General features: G+C 37.1%; 1 protein-coding gene across 1 annotated transcript in view; it reads right to left on the bottom strand.

The window, feature by feature from the left end:
• Positions 1 to 283: 283 nt before the first annotated feature.
• Positions 284 to 16,537, bottom strand: part of Alms1 (ALMS1, centrosome and basal body associated protein) — a 238,310-nt gene continuing 222,056 nt past the window's right edge. Inside the window, exons 18-23 of the mRNA XM_023718405.1 lie at positions 8,981 to 9,095; positions 7,005 to 7,208; positions 6,519 to 6,760; positions 5,570 to 5,723; positions 4,402 to 4,523; positions 284 to 318 (exon numbers count right to left, since the gene is read on the bottom strand). Of these exons, the coding sequence (XP_023574173.1) occupies positions 4,486 to 4,523; positions 5,570 to 5,723; positions 6,519 to 6,760; positions 7,005 to 7,208; positions 8,981 to 9,095 (753 nt within the window). The 3' untranslated portion in view covers positions 284 to 318; positions 4,402 to 4,485. The remainder of the gene's footprint in view (positions 319 to 4,401; positions 4,524 to 5,569; positions 5,724 to 6,518; positions 6,761 to 7,004; positions 7,209 to 8,980; positions 9,096 to 16,537) is intronic.

Below are 16,537 nucleotides of genomic sequence, written 5' to 3'. Positions count from 1 at the left end.
CATATGCTGTATACAATTCAGGCAGAGAAACTCAGCCTGACTTGAAACTTGTGCCTTAACAAGTGCCTTAAGTTTGAAATTCCAGCACAGTGCATTTTGAATTTCAAACTTGGGTCATTCTGACCGAATGCCCAAACAGATCAGACTTTTTCTCTCCATTGCTCTCTCCTGATAAGCCTAATCCATCCTGCTCCATATACAGTACCAACTCCACTGACCTTTTTATACAGCTGAGCGCGTAGCCGGTAGGACTTATATTCTGATCTCCTCTTCTCTTCTTCTCTTTTTTTCTGTACTTCTGGCAGCTGCTCATAAATCCTTAGAAATGGCACCAGTGGGAAGACAGAAGCAATGAAGTCACAAGGCACAGAGGTAAGTGGTCTCTTCTCACCACATCTCCCTAAGCTCTACAGCACTTAGACTCTCAGACAGGCCCCGCCTCTACAATGTGCCCAGCTTGCTGTTAGACACTTAGACATAAAGAACCCCGGCCTGAAGTGCTCACAATCTGGAAGAGATAAGTAAAAATATAATACAATCCTGCTAATAGTGGATGCTTCAGTGAAAAAGAGTAAGACAAAGTGGTGTGAGGGTAAATTTGTTTTCCCCTCAATATGGAAAAATGTATTCTTTAAATATAAGATAACAGATAGGTATTACTACTATATTTTAAAGCACAAACAAATGACTGGAATGAGAAGTACTATAATAGTGATATCTAAAAAATGCTACAGAGTTATAGGAGAAGAAAAACTTATTCTGATAGAAAGTGTTCATGAAAGAATTCAGAGAACAAATTAGGCTTGAGCTGGATCGTGAAGAGCAGAAAAAAAGAAGAGGTAGAACAAAAGGTGGACACATCAGGAAAAAGTGAGTGCTGGTAAGAATAAAGCCAGGACTGTATGAGCCACCATGCAAGGTAACATGTGGGAAGCAGGAGGGGTGAGAATGAGTTGGGGTGTCGAGGGTCATATAGTCACATGAGAAATGAGGTTCTATTCTATCTGGTATTGGGTGCCACTGATTTGAAGTTGGAAGAAACACAACCAAATGCATGTGTGACAAATATGGCTGATTGGAAATTATTAAATTTCCAAGAAAGAACAGTTTAAGTGGGTTATAGCATAGAGTGAATAATAAAAATAATAAACATTTAAAACTTTGAGTTTCCATCCAGTAGATGGGAATGCCTCCTTCTCCAAATATATTTATGACTGAAATCCTCTATAGTTTACATAAGATGCCCTGCCTGTCTTCATGCAGGCAAGCCTCACAGTGCCTTACACTAGGACTGCTGTTGCGGAAGTGACAGTATAGCGAGCTACACAAGGAATGCTGTATAATTTTTGTCTTAACTAAATTCTATAACAGAATTAAAATAAAGCAATGGTTCTCAAATTATATGGGCTCACGATTCCTTACAGCTCTAAAATTTGAGAATTCCCAATGTGGATTTTATCTATTAATACCATATTACAAGTTACATCAATCCATTTTGACTTTAGTTTAGTGCATGGTGATAGACCTGGGTCAAGTTTGAGTTTTTGGCATGTAGAGAGCCAGTTTTTCCAGCACCATTTGTTAAAAAGGCTATCTTTCTTCCAGTGAGTATGTTTGGCCCTTTTGTCAAAGATAAGGTGGCTGAGTGTGTTCCTAGGGCCTTCAGTGTCTTCTAACCTATTCCATTGATCCTCAGGTCTATTTTGTTGCCAGTACCATGCTGATTTTATCACAGTAGCCCTGTAGTATAATTTCAAGTCAGGAATGACTGAAATTGTAATGCCTCCTACCTTGTCTTTATTGACCAGGATTGCCTTTGCTATTCTAGGTCTTTTCTGGTTCCATATAAATTTTAGGAATGATTTCTCTAGGTCTGTGAGGTATGTCGGTGGTAGTCTGATAGGGATTGCATTAAATCTGCACAGCAATTTTGGGAGTATGGCCATCTTCACAATGTTGGTTCTTCCTATCCAGGAGCATGGAATATCTTTCCATTTTCTGAAATCTTCTACGGTCTCTTTTTTAAGAGTACTGTAATTTTCCTTGAAAAGATCTTTGACTTCTTTAGTTAGATTACTCCATTATACCACAAGGCACTTGCCTGTGTATAATTCTATTTTCTAAATAGACCTTAATTTAATGAATGAATATACTATCTTTATTAGAGCCCTTGTTATCAACCTAAAAATATAGTAGGTATTGAATAAATGTAGAATAATAAAGGAATGAATTTAAAAAAACAAGTTATATCAAATATAAATACTTAAGTTCTTAGAGGGTAGGTAGGTAGCTCAGTGATAGAATGTCTATTATGTACAAAGCCCAATACCACAAAATGAAACCAAATCAAGACAAAAATTATTCATTCACTTAGAAATAACAATAAGCTGAAAAAATAACCATGAGCCTGTGAACATGTTAACACAATCTATTTTCTAGAAAAAAAAAACAAAAATCTTTCAGTCAGAGGATTGGCACAGTTTCATATGTTTTGCAAACTTAATGTCTGGTTTAATAGAAGAGAGCTTGATTCGTAACTGCTTCTATATTAAGTCTGTCATAAATTACTCTGGTTAAAATATTTTTTAAAAATCTCACCTCACACATGTAATTGGGAACATAACTGCTGATTTTCTCTAATATATGACAATTTGACAAGAGGTAGTTTCTTGAAAACCAGCTGCAAGTACAATCTGAAATTAGATTTGTGACCTTTTCATAGTATCACATAAAAACTCATCAGTCTATCTTGCATTTTACATGGACCATTTATCCATGCCTGATTTTGTAACATCATTAGAAAATCCTGATCCAGAGTGTTATGCAAATCTTCTAAATGTTGACAAATTGACGACTTAAATGAACAACATCGTGTTTGTTAATGTCACTGCTGATCCTGTCAGAAAAGTCTGAATACTAAAAATCTGTCAAGCTAATAGTAGTAAAGATAATCTCTAGAATTTCTTTCTCTATTGCAAGGTCAAATTTTCTCTCTGGGAACAAATACTGTCAGCTATTTTCTCTGCAGTGACAGATTCAATTCTTCATTTTTAAGAAAATGTCTGTCATATACCTAGGTCTGAGCAATCAATTTATCTGTCAGTCACTCTTACCAAGTAGAAGTTATGCTCCATGAAAAAGGCAGTGGTAAACAAGATTCCATGTGAGAAACCTCAATCACAGGGAGATAAATTCTTTTAAGAACCATTACTTCAGAAGCACCCAACTGTAAAACTATTCTTTTTTAATTTTTAATTTTTGGGGGCCAGGGAGATGGCTCAGTAGAATAAGTGCTTGCCTGGCAAGCGCAAGGCCCTGAGTTCAATCTCCGGTACCGCAAAATAAAACATAAATAAATAAATAATAATTTTTTATGTATTTAGTATAGGGTCTCACTACACAGAATGGACTCATAGGGATCCTTCTGTTTTCAGCCTCCCAAGCACTGGGATTATAGGCACACGCCACCATGCCCAATCTTAATTGCCATCTCAGGGCACCCTGGGGATGGGGCTGGCACAGCATCTGCCCTGGTCCCTACATCTGCCTAAGCAGGTGCTTTGTAAGACTTCTTATTAAAGCAAGCCCCCAAGGAACCCTAAAATGTAACCTGTAAGTCTTCCATGGCATGGTCATGATCAACATATGCTATCTCAAATTAATTAATAACTAGTTCTTGTAATGGTTTGAGATTCAAAACACACAAAAAGTGAACAATGAATCTCTATACGCCAGCCACTCAGTTCTTTTTCCCAAAGGCAAACACTATTAGAAGGGAATGTTTTTGTCTTTTAGAGATATTCTCTGCATGTAAAAATATATATATTTACATAACCATAATTGCTTCTTTCCAAGACCACAAACGACAGCACTGTAAAAATGCTCCTGAAACCTGATTTTAAAAAAAACTTAATATTTAGAGAACACTATTATTCCTCATTCTACTGGATAAACTGCTACAAATAGGACTACTAAGATAGAGGGCATGGCCTTGAATAAATAATGTTATTTCAAAGTATTCTATGTATCTAGGTTTTTAATAAAGACAACCTTGACTAATGTATGCAAATTAGTAGGAATCTTTTAATCCTTTGTACATTAATAATTCATACTCTATCTGTTATCTGTTTTTCTGTTTTCATGCTGTGAGAAGCCACTTCCACAACTTACCTCCAATGCTGGTCTGGATCGGCTTGAGTATCTGGGTTTCAAACCACAGCACCCTGAGGCTGACTGCTTTGTTTAAGCAGGCACTTAAACAACTGAGCTAATGGGCAGGCCCCCACTCATAACATTTCAGTGTGAGCACTACAGCTTTGTTCTGGAGGACAAGCCAGAATTTCTGACCACCTCATAGTCTGGTTTGTACTTTCATAGTTACTCTTGTTCCTTTGGCCTTACCGTTTAGACCTCTGAATCATCTCCTTCTTTCCAATAGGCTTCTTCTTCTCAGCAGCAAGGAAGACTAAGCAAGAGAAGTGGTTTTCAGTGCACAGTGACTTCATAAGGAAAGAAGTGGCACTCTAGAGGTATAAGAGGAACAGCTTGACTTTGTGCCTCTAACTTGAGCTGGTGGTACAGGTTGGTAAGCAATAATCAATGACTAAGACCAAAGCCAAAGCCAAGATTAAACAACATCAGTGGTGGCGAACCTATGCCATGCACACCTTGGCAGGCTGTTTGTATCATTTAAAAATCTGAAAGGTTCACTATCATTGGACTAGAGTGACCATGAGCGCCATCTATGGCCCCTACGACAATATTCTATAGCTCAGAATGAACAGTTATATAGCAAAAAACTGGCTTAATAGTAAGACTATGTTGACAACATTAGATAGTACTTCATAGTTTTCACACATCTCACAAATTATTTTATTAAGATCTTAGGCTCCGTGTAAATATTAAGTGCACAGACTCTGGAGCCAGCCCACCTGGGTTTAAATCTTAGCTCTTTTACTTGCGAAGCCGTAATCTAGGGCAGAGCACTTTATCTCTCTCTGCCTCCATTTTCTCACTGTGAAATAGGGATATCATTGGTATCTATTTTAGAGAGGTGCTGTGTGAACAGCACAAGAGGTAGGAGCTAAGCATTTACTATTGCTGTTATTAATACCATCCTATGAGATAGGAAAGCCAGAGCTAGACACATCTTTATAGGAAAATAACATTTTATTTTTGTAGCCAACTTGCTCACAGACACTGCACAAGATCTGGTTTAAAAAATAAATCGCATGATCACTGTACACATTTCCTTTTAAAGATGCAGCCATCAGATTAGAATACTAAATTAGGGGGCTGGGGAGATGGCTCAGTAGAATAAGCGCTTCCCTGGCAAGCGCAAGGGCCTGAGTTCAATCCCTGGCTCCGCAAAAAAAAAAAAAAAAAAAGAATACTAAATTACTTGTATCACGAAAGTGCTGAAAAGTGGGGCCATTTCTGTTAGGTTAAGATTTAAGCCTCAGTAAGCACAGAATCACATTCAGTTTTCAGTTAGCAGTTAGTTATTCACCAGCCAAGCAGCTATCTTGTCTTCTCTAGACACTAAGAGGAAAGTGACAAGAGGGTGTACCTCTCCTGGGAAGGGGACACACAGTGTTGAACAGCGCATCCCGTTCACTCTGCAACATGTTCTGCAGCTTCCTCTCCTGGACTATTAACTTCAGGCGTTTTATCCGCTCCCCAGAGCGGGAGATAAAGTCAGGTCTGTGAAGGTGAAGTGATTCCTAAAGCAGAAGAACCCCAATCTAATATTAATGATGCAAGATGCTATCCAAGTGCCCAGAAAAACTACACCTACCCAGTAGCTTTGGAGAGCTGATTTCCAATCCTCAGAACACATCTATAGTTAAGGACTACTGTGATATTTCTCTGCAGGGGGGAGCTCCAGCAGGGACCAAAGGAATGCCTCTAAATAAGATAAAAAGTAAGCTATGACAAGTTACAACTCTCCAGAATGTTGCTAGGACAGAGCAGAGGCACTGGGGCATTTTAAATTTCTCTTCAGATAAATATTTCAATAAATAACACTTCCTTTAGCCTCCAAGGCTGGAGATGAGGGCTAGAGATGGTTGGTGAGGCTGGGGAGGAATTCAATGGTAGAGTGCTTGCACAGCCTTGGGTTCAATCCTCAGAAAAAAAAGAAAAAGAAAAAGAATGCCTTTTGAATCTTGTCATAAGAAGGAATAGGCATTACCTAAATGGTGACATAAAATGTTTACACAAACCCCAGGCCTCTTGAAATGGGTATCCATAAACTTGCCACATAATATCCTCCCTTCTATTGTTACCTTGTCCCCAGATCCTGAGGGTGGCACATTATTTAGAACACTAAAAACAAGGCAGCATTTGATTAATGATGAGAAACCAATTCCTCATGTAGTGAAACATGAACTGCAGAGCTGCTAAAAAAGAGGGTCACACAACTAAAACCTGGCAAGCCAAGTCAGAGACACAACTTCTTCCTGTCTTGCCCTTTGCCACCTAAATACACAGACAAGGTTAACTTGATGCCACTATACCTGTAGGGTTGCTTTCACAAATGGTCTCGGTGGGCCTCGGCCATCATTTCCACCTCGGTCAGCCACTGATCCCTGACCATCCATGCATTGTTCCTGCCAGTTCTTTTCCCGTAGTGGCTCCCTCCAGGGTTTAGTTTTGGTTACTGGTTCAAACCAGGAGATGCCAGGGCCATAAATCTTGGGCAAGTTTTCCTTCTTAGATCCAGATTTCACATTTTCCACAGGAACAAACCATGAAACTCCTATAGGAATTATTTTTAAGGAGGAAAAAAGATTATATCATTTTTATAATTCCATCGGGGGGTCTCATCAAAGACATATATAATGTAGACTTATAGGAGACTTAGCTCTGAGGGGCCCCAGAGCAGGTATGACTCTGTCAATGTAGTTTTAGATACTTAAGTCATTCAGAAATAAAGAAATTTTAGCACTGCAAAAGACTTAATTCACTACTTTCTTCTACAAAACCTGAAATTAGAAACTGACCTTCATAGGAAATTGGCTTGTTCTTCCTTAACTTTTTGTCTCCAAGAAAATCAACAAAGAGCTTCTTCCCTTCAATTTTTTCTTCTGACCAAGAAGTTATATCGCTGTCCTCTTCTAATCTGGCCTCACTGCTAGTAGGAGTTGGGAAAGTCACTCCAACATCACGAGTGTGCTTTTTGGTACCAGTCACAATCTCCAAATTACCTGAGGGGAAAGGTCACAGATGTCTCTAGGATCATCCTTGAGGCTTCACTGACAAGTTCATTCAAACAAGCAGGTAAAACCTTTTTAATTCTTCAAAGACATGCTGCCTTTTTTGAGGGTGGTGAAGGGTAGGAGAACAGCAAAAAGAATAAAGGGAAGGGAGGTGGAGAGAATTTTAGAGAAGAAAGTCAGGGAGAAAGAAGGATTCTATTTCTCAGTTTAATTATCAGAGAGAAAGAAGAATAAATATTCAGTCAGCAAAAGATTTTAGTTCTGATTCTAAGACAGTAAACACTTCTGGTAGCTACCTGGCTAAGAAAGAGGTTGATGTTTTAAAGATAAGACTTGAGGGAGAGAAAAACAAGTGAAAAAGGAAGTTTATTTTTGTTTTATAAACAAAAGATATAGGAAGGCATATACTGAAACCTTTCTTTCCCCTCCTATTATACATTAGCTTTGTTCACAATTTTATCATTCTGGAGAATTATTTTTTATGCCCTCAAGCAATTCTCTTTGTTCCTTTATTTACTTATTTGGCACAAGGTCTCCCTATGCAGCTCAGACTCAGACTCAGTGATCCTCCTGTCTCACTAAGCCTCCCCGGGGCTGGGATTACAGGTGTGAGCCACCAAGCCTGGTTTTGGCAGCCAGCCTGGCATGCGATACCGGGGATTGAACTTGGGTCTTTCCTCTTGCCAGGCAGGCACTTAAGACAGTCAAGCTATGTCCCCAGCCCTTCCCTCCTTTATTAAAATATAAATAAATAAATAATGGTGGCATAGTATACACTGTTCTATGTCTTGATTTTTGTTTTAAATTGTCTATCTTGAGGGCTGGGGAGATGGCTCAGTAGAATAAGTGCTTGCCTGGCAAGCAGAAGGGCCTGAGTTCAATCCCCAGTTCCGCCAAAATAGATAAATAGTCTATCTTGGAAATCTTTTTAATATTAGTACAGAGAAAGCTTCTTCAGTCTTATGTACTATTTTGTTTATGCAGAAGTACAATTTCTTTAACTAATTGCTGATGGATAGCTAAGGTGATTTTAAATTTTTTTTTGCTAATTATTTGTAAACAACAGATACTTCAATAGTTAATTTTGGGCTGGCAAGATAGCTCAGTGGTCTAAAGTGCCTGCTTAGGCACGCTTAGGTAGGCTCAGAGGACCACAGTTCAATTCCCAGCACCACATAACGCGCCAGCCCCACCCTCAGGGTGGGCTGAGCCAGCAAAAAAAAAAAAAAAAAAGTTAATTTTGCATACTTTCCATTGGCACATTTCCAAGTATATCTATAGGCTAAATTTCAAAAGTAAAAATGCCAGGTCAAAGTAACTTTGATAGAAACAGCCAAACTGCCTTTCAGAAGGGTTGTACCACAAACTTATACTCCCACTAGAATGTTTGAGGATACTTATTTTCATACATCTTACTCATAAAATTGGATTTTTGTCAATTTATAGGTGAAAAGTGGCATTTAAATTTACAAGTAGTCTTAATCTTCACTTTTTGTTGTTGTTGTTGTTAAAGAGTTAAGCCAACCCCACCCCTGGGATGTGCTGAGGGCGACTGAGACCAAGTGTGGTAGCATGTGCCTGTAATCCCAGCACTTGAGAGGCTGAAAACAGGAGCATCACTAAGAGTCCGATCTGTGTAGCGAGACCCTGTAGACACTATACTAAACATACACAAAACAAGAGAGAGAGTTGAGCTGAGTAACATGTCTAAGAAGCCACATTTTTATTTTCTGGGAAAAGTTTAACTTCAAGTGACTTACCAGCCTGTATGCCCTTGTTTAACTTGTGCCCATCTTTTTCACTGCGAAGAGTACAGTTCAAACTCAAGGAGCTACTGGCAGGTGAAATAGAGTCAGAAGAAATATGGCGTGCCACCTATAAAAACCAGAGAACCTATTTTAGTTATCTATAGTCAATGGTGAAGTTATACACAGTATATAAAAGACTTCTTCAAGTCCTCAATAATTCTATTTTTTTTTAAGGCTTTTTTTTCTTTTTTTGGTGGACACAGGGATTGAACTCAGGCCTTTGCACTTGCCAGGTAAGCTCTTATTCTACTGAGCTATTTCCCCAGCCCCAATAATTCTTTCTAATTGAATTAAAATTGAGATGCAGCTGGAAAAATGTTGTGAACAATGTTAACATGCTGTCGTACATCTGTGAAAGGGAAGATAATGCTGCTGTGCTGCTGTAGTTGGACAAGGCCCAAGCTGCCAAGACTTATATAAGACAAAAAGAGGCTTAGCTAAGTATTTCCCCAGAGTTAACCGAACTCTGAAGATGCTAGCCAAACCTTAACCTGATGCACTTATAGAATGAAATTGTCAACTGATACCTGCACATAATTTTGATGCAATACAGAAGTCTGGAGACAACCAAAGAAAGTGATGATCTGCGAAGAGTGCTCTCCAACTAGAGCAGACTCAAGCACTTACACAAACACCAAAGAGCTGCAAGGTCCCAGGAGAAATCCTGAGTGGAATATTATTTTGTTTTTTAAAAAAACAAAGTATGAAAGAACCCAAAGGCCTTTTCAGTTATACAGAGGGAAAGCAGAACAATGAAGGATAAGTTAAGGCTAGAATAATGGTGAAATGTTAGTGAAGAATAAAAACAAATCATTAAAATGCAGTTGAACAAATATAGCATAAAACAATATTTCTTAAGTTTAGTTTGCATACTGTAAAAACATTGTGAAAGGGGGATAACCCAGAACAATGAATTATAATCTCTAGGGGAGGGATATGGGTATCTATATTTTGAAAAAGTGCCAAGTGATTTTTTTTTTTTTAACTTAAGCCGATCTGGTAATCTAAAGCCCAAGTAACACAGAGAACAATGTCTGCTTTCTGAACAAACATTCCAAGCACCACCAGGAAAACTTGCCATAGAATCATGTTAGGCACTTAGAAACTGTAAATATTCTGACTTTTAGAAAGATTAGCATTGCAAATTACTTGATGTAACACTGGTGACTTGTAAAATTTAGAACTGACCACCAATATGATAATTTGTAAGCATTTCAAAGTCAAAGAAAAAATTACTAAATTTTAGCCAGAAATCTGGGAGGTAGGTATAACAACCTCCCTGGGTTAGCCTACTTTTCCTAGGAGATACAGTTACTTGATTGGCAGACCAAAAGTATGTGTAGTCTACATAGCTAGATTTGACCAAATGAGAAAACATCTTGTGATATGTTTGAAAGATGGATTTATAACTTGATAATATGCATTGGTGGATGATAACCAGCTACATTGACCTTGTGCAATTACTGTCAACACAAAGCATGATCTTGCATTTGACAAGAAATGCTAACAAAGCAACTACTGCATTCTAGTCACTGGGCTTGGCCTTGAGCTTTTACTTAATATTTTACTTATCAGTATTTGGAGAAGTGGGAAGTGGAGAGAAGTGGGAGAATTTCTATATAATGCACATAGCGGTGTGCCTGAATGGCTGTGAAGATCACAAATACTAATAATAGGGAACAATAAGATGTTTAGTTGAGACAGTGTAAAGGTCTGCACACTATGGTGCAGGAATGGTAACAACTCTGATGCAGGAGAAAAGCCCTAGGTCCAGGGTTCAAGGACCTGAGCTACTCTTAGATCTTCCCTTTACCAGTTGTCTCTCAAGCCACAACTTGTTTGAGACAGTTTTCCTAACTAGAAAAGGGAATATAATCTTCATCTCTAAAATTATATAAGTGTTAGAACAAATGATTTAGATGGTAAACTATAAAAAACGATGTGATTACCATGTTAAAAAATCAAGTACAGAAAGGACAATAAAGATAGGACTGGTGTGGAGCACACTGTACTTACACGTTCTCTACAGCTGCAAAAAAGAAACAATGTTAGGTACTAAAATGGACAGATTTTCCAGATAGATACTTGAGTAAAGTGAGATATTCCACATACATGAATTGTAAGAGTCAAAATTGTTAGGATGGCAACTTCTCACAAATTAACCTATAGATTGCGCACAATATCAAAATCCTAGCAAGCTTTTTTTGAAGAAAATTATAAACTGATCTCAAAGTTACATGGAAACACAAAGGATCACAAAAGACGAACTTAACCGTTCCCGATTTCAAAATTTACTATAAAGCAACAATAATCACATAATATTGGTGTAAAAATAGACAGATATATCAATCAATGGAACAGAGCTGAGAGTCTGGAAATAAACCTTAAGTTTATAGTAAAATGATTTTCAACAAAGGACAAAAAGATAATGAAGGACAGACATCTGAATGATGTTGGGACAACTGAATCTCTAACCATAGACTATAGACATCACACCAATACAAAAAATTCACTAAAAGGTCACACTAACAATAAAAACTTTTTAAAACATGAGAAAATTGTGACTCTGGTTAGGCAGAAAACAAAACTACTCATTTATAACACCAAAAGTATGATACAAAACAAATCCACACAACAGCATACTATGCAGAAATAAAAATGAATTAACGTGTATTACAAAATGGGTAAACCTTGAAAATATTACTTAAAATAAGCTAAATGAAAAGAAAATATATGATTCTTTCATATGAAAAGTCCAAAAGAGGCAGGTTTGTGGTTGCCTGGGCCTGGCAATGAGAAATTACTGAAAATGGGTGCAAGTACTTTTCTGGGGTAACAAACGTGATCTAAAACTGAATAGTGGTGATGATTGCACAACTCTATTATATAAGAAACTGGTAACACTGTCTGGGAATAGAAGCAGAGAGGACATTGTTTATTAAAAAAAATTTGGACCATGTGACTATATTATCAGTTCAAGAAATGAGAACAAAAATCTACAGAGAAAGGTATGGCAACAGAGTTTTGAGTTCCATGTTGAGTTCAGTAGGGACTAAGCATTTGATAGGCCAGTGAAATGTCCTAGTTTCAAGGTGGCCCAGTCAACACCCTCTTCCCACCTGAAGTATATAATAACACTTAACTTGATGGGGCATGTTTAAAAATAGAATGTCAACAAACTTAGACCAAAGACAACTGCCAAATTTGGAAGGGGAGATAGAAACCACAACCTGTGTGAAATGATTCAAAGGGAGGACCTAAAGTGAAATACCTCAGAGAAGGAAGAGGGGGCCTTATAGGGAGACTAGATCTTTTTCCTATGCCTTCAAAGAATTTTATGGGAACAAGGCCAGGAAGTCCAGTGTAAGTATATCCTGGATCTTTGTGTCAATACCTTTGATAACAGGAGCCAAAGCAAATGCAATGGGCTGCCCTAAGAACAAAGGAGCAGAGCCACTGAAGCAGAGGCAGATGGGCTCTCTGGCTCAGAAGCAGCACAAGTTGATGTAAGAGGAGTGGGTACGACATGCCTCTGGTGCTCTCGTCCAAAGCTGAGAACCTAGACATCCAAAGTATATGACCAGCCATGATACACACCATATAGGATGAAAACCACATCATGTATAGTAGATGAGAAGCTTTGGAGTGTGCTTCTAGCTTTAGCGAAAATATCTTTTATTATTACCTATAAACACTTTATACAGATTAAAAATTTTTTCTTTCAACAAAATAAACTGTCTTCTAGGTTGATGAAAATCAAAGACAAACCAAAACTAGTTTATTAGGATGCAAACTGGAATCCTCATATTCTGCTGGTAAAATGGTGCAGACAGTTTGATAAAGTCAGTTCTTCAAATGGTTAAAGATTTACCAAGAGAAGTGAAAAACATGGCTGCACAAAAACTTGTACATGACTGTTCACCATAGTTTTGCTTATGATAACCAAAAGTAAAAAGCACCCAAATTTTCACAAACTTTCGGATAAATGTGGTACCTTCCTATAATGGAATATTTGGCCATAAAAATAATACATGTTACAAGGTAGCTGAAAACATGTTAAATGAAAGAAGCCAGTCACAAAGGCCTCCATAATGTATGAACCCATTTATATGAAGTATCCAGAATGGGCAAATCCATATAGGTGAAAAGTAATTAGTGGCTGTAGGATGTGGCAAGGGTGAGAATTTGGGGAAATGAAGACTGACTGTAGTGATATATAGGATATTTTTGGAGAGTGTTAAAACTGTGCTGAAGTTAGATCAGGGAGATAGATGGTTATACAATTCTGTGAGTGAACCGCAACCACTAAGTTATACACTATACTTTTTTTTAAAGGAGGCTATACAATAACTTGTATAGCATATAAACTTAAAGCTCTTTATTCATGCATGTTAAAAAAAAAGTATGTTTACTCATGTATGAAAACGGAAATATGGACTATACTGGAGAAAAAGCTTATCATGCTGTGCTTTGTCATCTCCTATGTTACTAAAACAAAGACCAGTGGTGTTGTTTTCATATAACTATGAACTGACAACCCTAACAAAAATGGACACTGGATGCCACAGATGTGATGTAGCATTACACCCCAGCCCTAGAGCCAAGTAAAAACTGTCAGAATCACACAAACGAGCCATGTGTGTTGACTTCCAGCCAGATTCACAGTAATCCATGCAAAGACCTGTATTTGTGTTATGACAATTTGTGCTGAAGACCCACTATAGGACAGAACTTTGTTTCTCATAAAGATGCTACTAGCAAATCACAACCATCCACCCTGCCTGCGTCATGAAGTCTTAGTTCTTCGTAATGGGGCTTCCACATAGAGATTTAAGGTACCAAAATACTGACACTAGTGGCTGCCATTTTTAAGTTTTCTGTCACATCTAGTCCAAGAATACATATAATGCTGGCTGCTGTGGTTTAGCGTCTTAGTAGTGGAGCAAATTCACCCACTAATGCTTTATTCTACACATGAAAAGAAAATGCCACCAGTTCAGAAATGTTTCAGGACTTCTGCAGTACCTTATTCCTTTATAAAACACTAGGCAAGACATTCTCATATTTATTGATTAAAGACAACAGATCCAGGAAAGAAAGTTTTTAATTAAAACAGCACTTTGTACACGCAGACTGTATTTGAGAAAACGTATCTATTCTTTATGTAAGAATATTGTTACTGGTTAGCCAGATGCCTGCTTGGAGATGCTTTTCTTTGTGAAGCATGTTTTTATGGTAAGTAATTTATAACCACTCAAGTTAGAAAGGAGATAAATGTTCATAAGACAGTCAAAATTAGAAATAATAATCTATGGGTGCTAAAATGTTTTTAGAAATGTTCAGGTCAACTGATAGTAATTTTAATAAAATTTAACCAGCAGGCGGTCACAAGTGTCTATATACAAATAATTTTTGATATATTTCTTAAAGCAAAAACTTTACAAAGCAGGAACTTGAGTGGTAGTATCAATTTTTTTTTTTTTTACGGAACCGGGGATTGAACTCAGGCTCTTATGCTTGCCGGGGAAGCGCTTATTCCACTGAGCCATCTCCCCAGCCCCAAGTATCAATCATTTTTGAGAAAACAGAATCTGTCATATATTCCTGCAAGTATGATAGATTAATTACCTTGTATCAAAAATCTTCCCCAGAAAATTAAAAATGCTTTGTGTCAACATACTAAGTAATTGGAAATTTTCTTTTAGTATCTGATTAAACACTGAAGATATAGAAACAACTCTGAGTGATGTCAAAATTTAAGAGATGATGGCTAAAATATTATAGAAGTTATTATGGTCAATGTTAGCATTAGAATTGAGGTGAAGAAATTCTACTGTGATAGTAAAGTTGCCTACAGGTTGGAGTTCATAGAAAGAAAATGAAACAAGAATTAAAATAATCAACACACATAATAAGCCAGAAAGTTGAGAAATGATCCTGAAAATCTTATAGAGGGCAATGAATATAGATACCTATTAGGTTTGAAAATTATAATCTGGAGCTGGCTCTATTTTCTTTCTTCTTTTCCCAGTTATCATTCCTCTTGGCTTTATTATCTCTGATGAATGATCATACTTACACAAATGACTCAAATTATTTTGCTCAGGAGTCTAGATATATCTAGTTCGTTAGATATTTTCACTTGGATGACCTGACCCAATTAACTCCTTTGTATTTCAGTCAGAATTAGTTCTCATCATATTTTCATTTTGATAAGGTATCCACATATTAATTTCTGTACATATTCTATACATAGGTGTTTGGAACAACTGTAGATACTGGGCTTGGGGAATGAAGTTTTACATAGATATTTTAATCAAGCTCATTAATGCTCATGAAGTCTTTCACATTTGTCCTCATCTATGATACATGCTAAAATCTGAGAAAAGCATATTGAAGTACTTCATTTTCATTGCACTTTTGTCACATTCTACATTATAATTATGTCTGTGAATAACAAATATACTCTGGCTGAAAGCAAAGATGAAAGATGTTTCTTTCCTCAGAAATTACAGTGAGTAAACCATTTGCAGACGACCTGCTTCTGGGTCAGGGAGCAGAGCAGCTCCCTCACTATGATTATTGAAAGTCAGCCCTCGACACAAGGAAGAATAAGTTAAAAAAAAAAAAAGAAAGAAAGAAAGAAAGAAAAGAAATTACAGTGAGGAAATAGCAGATACTCCAGACAAATAGCATTTGGTTAAAAAGAAAAAAAAAAAAAATCTCAGGGCCAGGAAGATGGCTCAGTAGAGTAAGCGCTTGCCAGGCAAGCTCAAGGGCCTGAGTTCAATCCCTGGTTCCGCAAAAAAAAAAAAAAAAAGAAAGAAAGAAAAGAAAAGAAAAAAAAAAAAAATCTTCCCACATTACAGAATTCTTGTATTTTTCATGTATTGGCAAAAACCAGAAATTACTGACAGGGAAATGGGAAGAAAAATTCTCATGTGCTCCCAGCACAAATACATACGGGAAGAAGTTCAGTGCTAATGTAAGAAACTGAGTGTATAGACTGCTTACGATCCACAAACTCCAATTCAGGTATATAAACTAAGAAGAAGCTCACACAGGTCTATAATGGTCCAGATATGGACAAAGATTACATGTTTTGTGGTACTGGGGAGTTGATAACCTGATGTCTATCACAGGGAAAATCAATGAGTAAACTAGTAGATAGCCATGGAGTATTATGTAATGACAATAAATTTGAATTAGATGTACTTACTGAAACAGCGATGAATCCTGAATATGTAAAGAGGAGTATTAGAAAAATGATATGCTTTTTATATAAATTAATACATCCACACACACACACACAATTAGTATTTGAAGAACTGCTATAAACCCAAAGGTATATCTGTGGGGAGAGGAATGAAAATGGGATATGAGGACAAAATTTTTTAAACAGAAGCTTTGAATTAAGGACATTTATCTCATCTCTCAGCTTTTTTTTTTTTTTTCCTTTTCAAAGTTTTATTGATAAACATATAGCAATGAGACAGTTTCAAATATCTC

The sequence above is a fragment of the Octodon degus genome, unplaced genomic scaffold, assembly GCF_000260255.1.
Source record: "Octodon degus isolate 3935 unplaced genomic scaffold, OctDeg1.0 scaffold00058, whole genome shotgun sequence".
NCBI classification, from domain to species: Eukaryota; Metazoa; Chordata; class Mammalia; order Rodentia; family Octodontidae; genus Octodon; species Octodon degus.
Note: the sequence above shows the minus strand (reverse complement) of the source record. Positions and strands in the feature narration are given on the sequence as shown.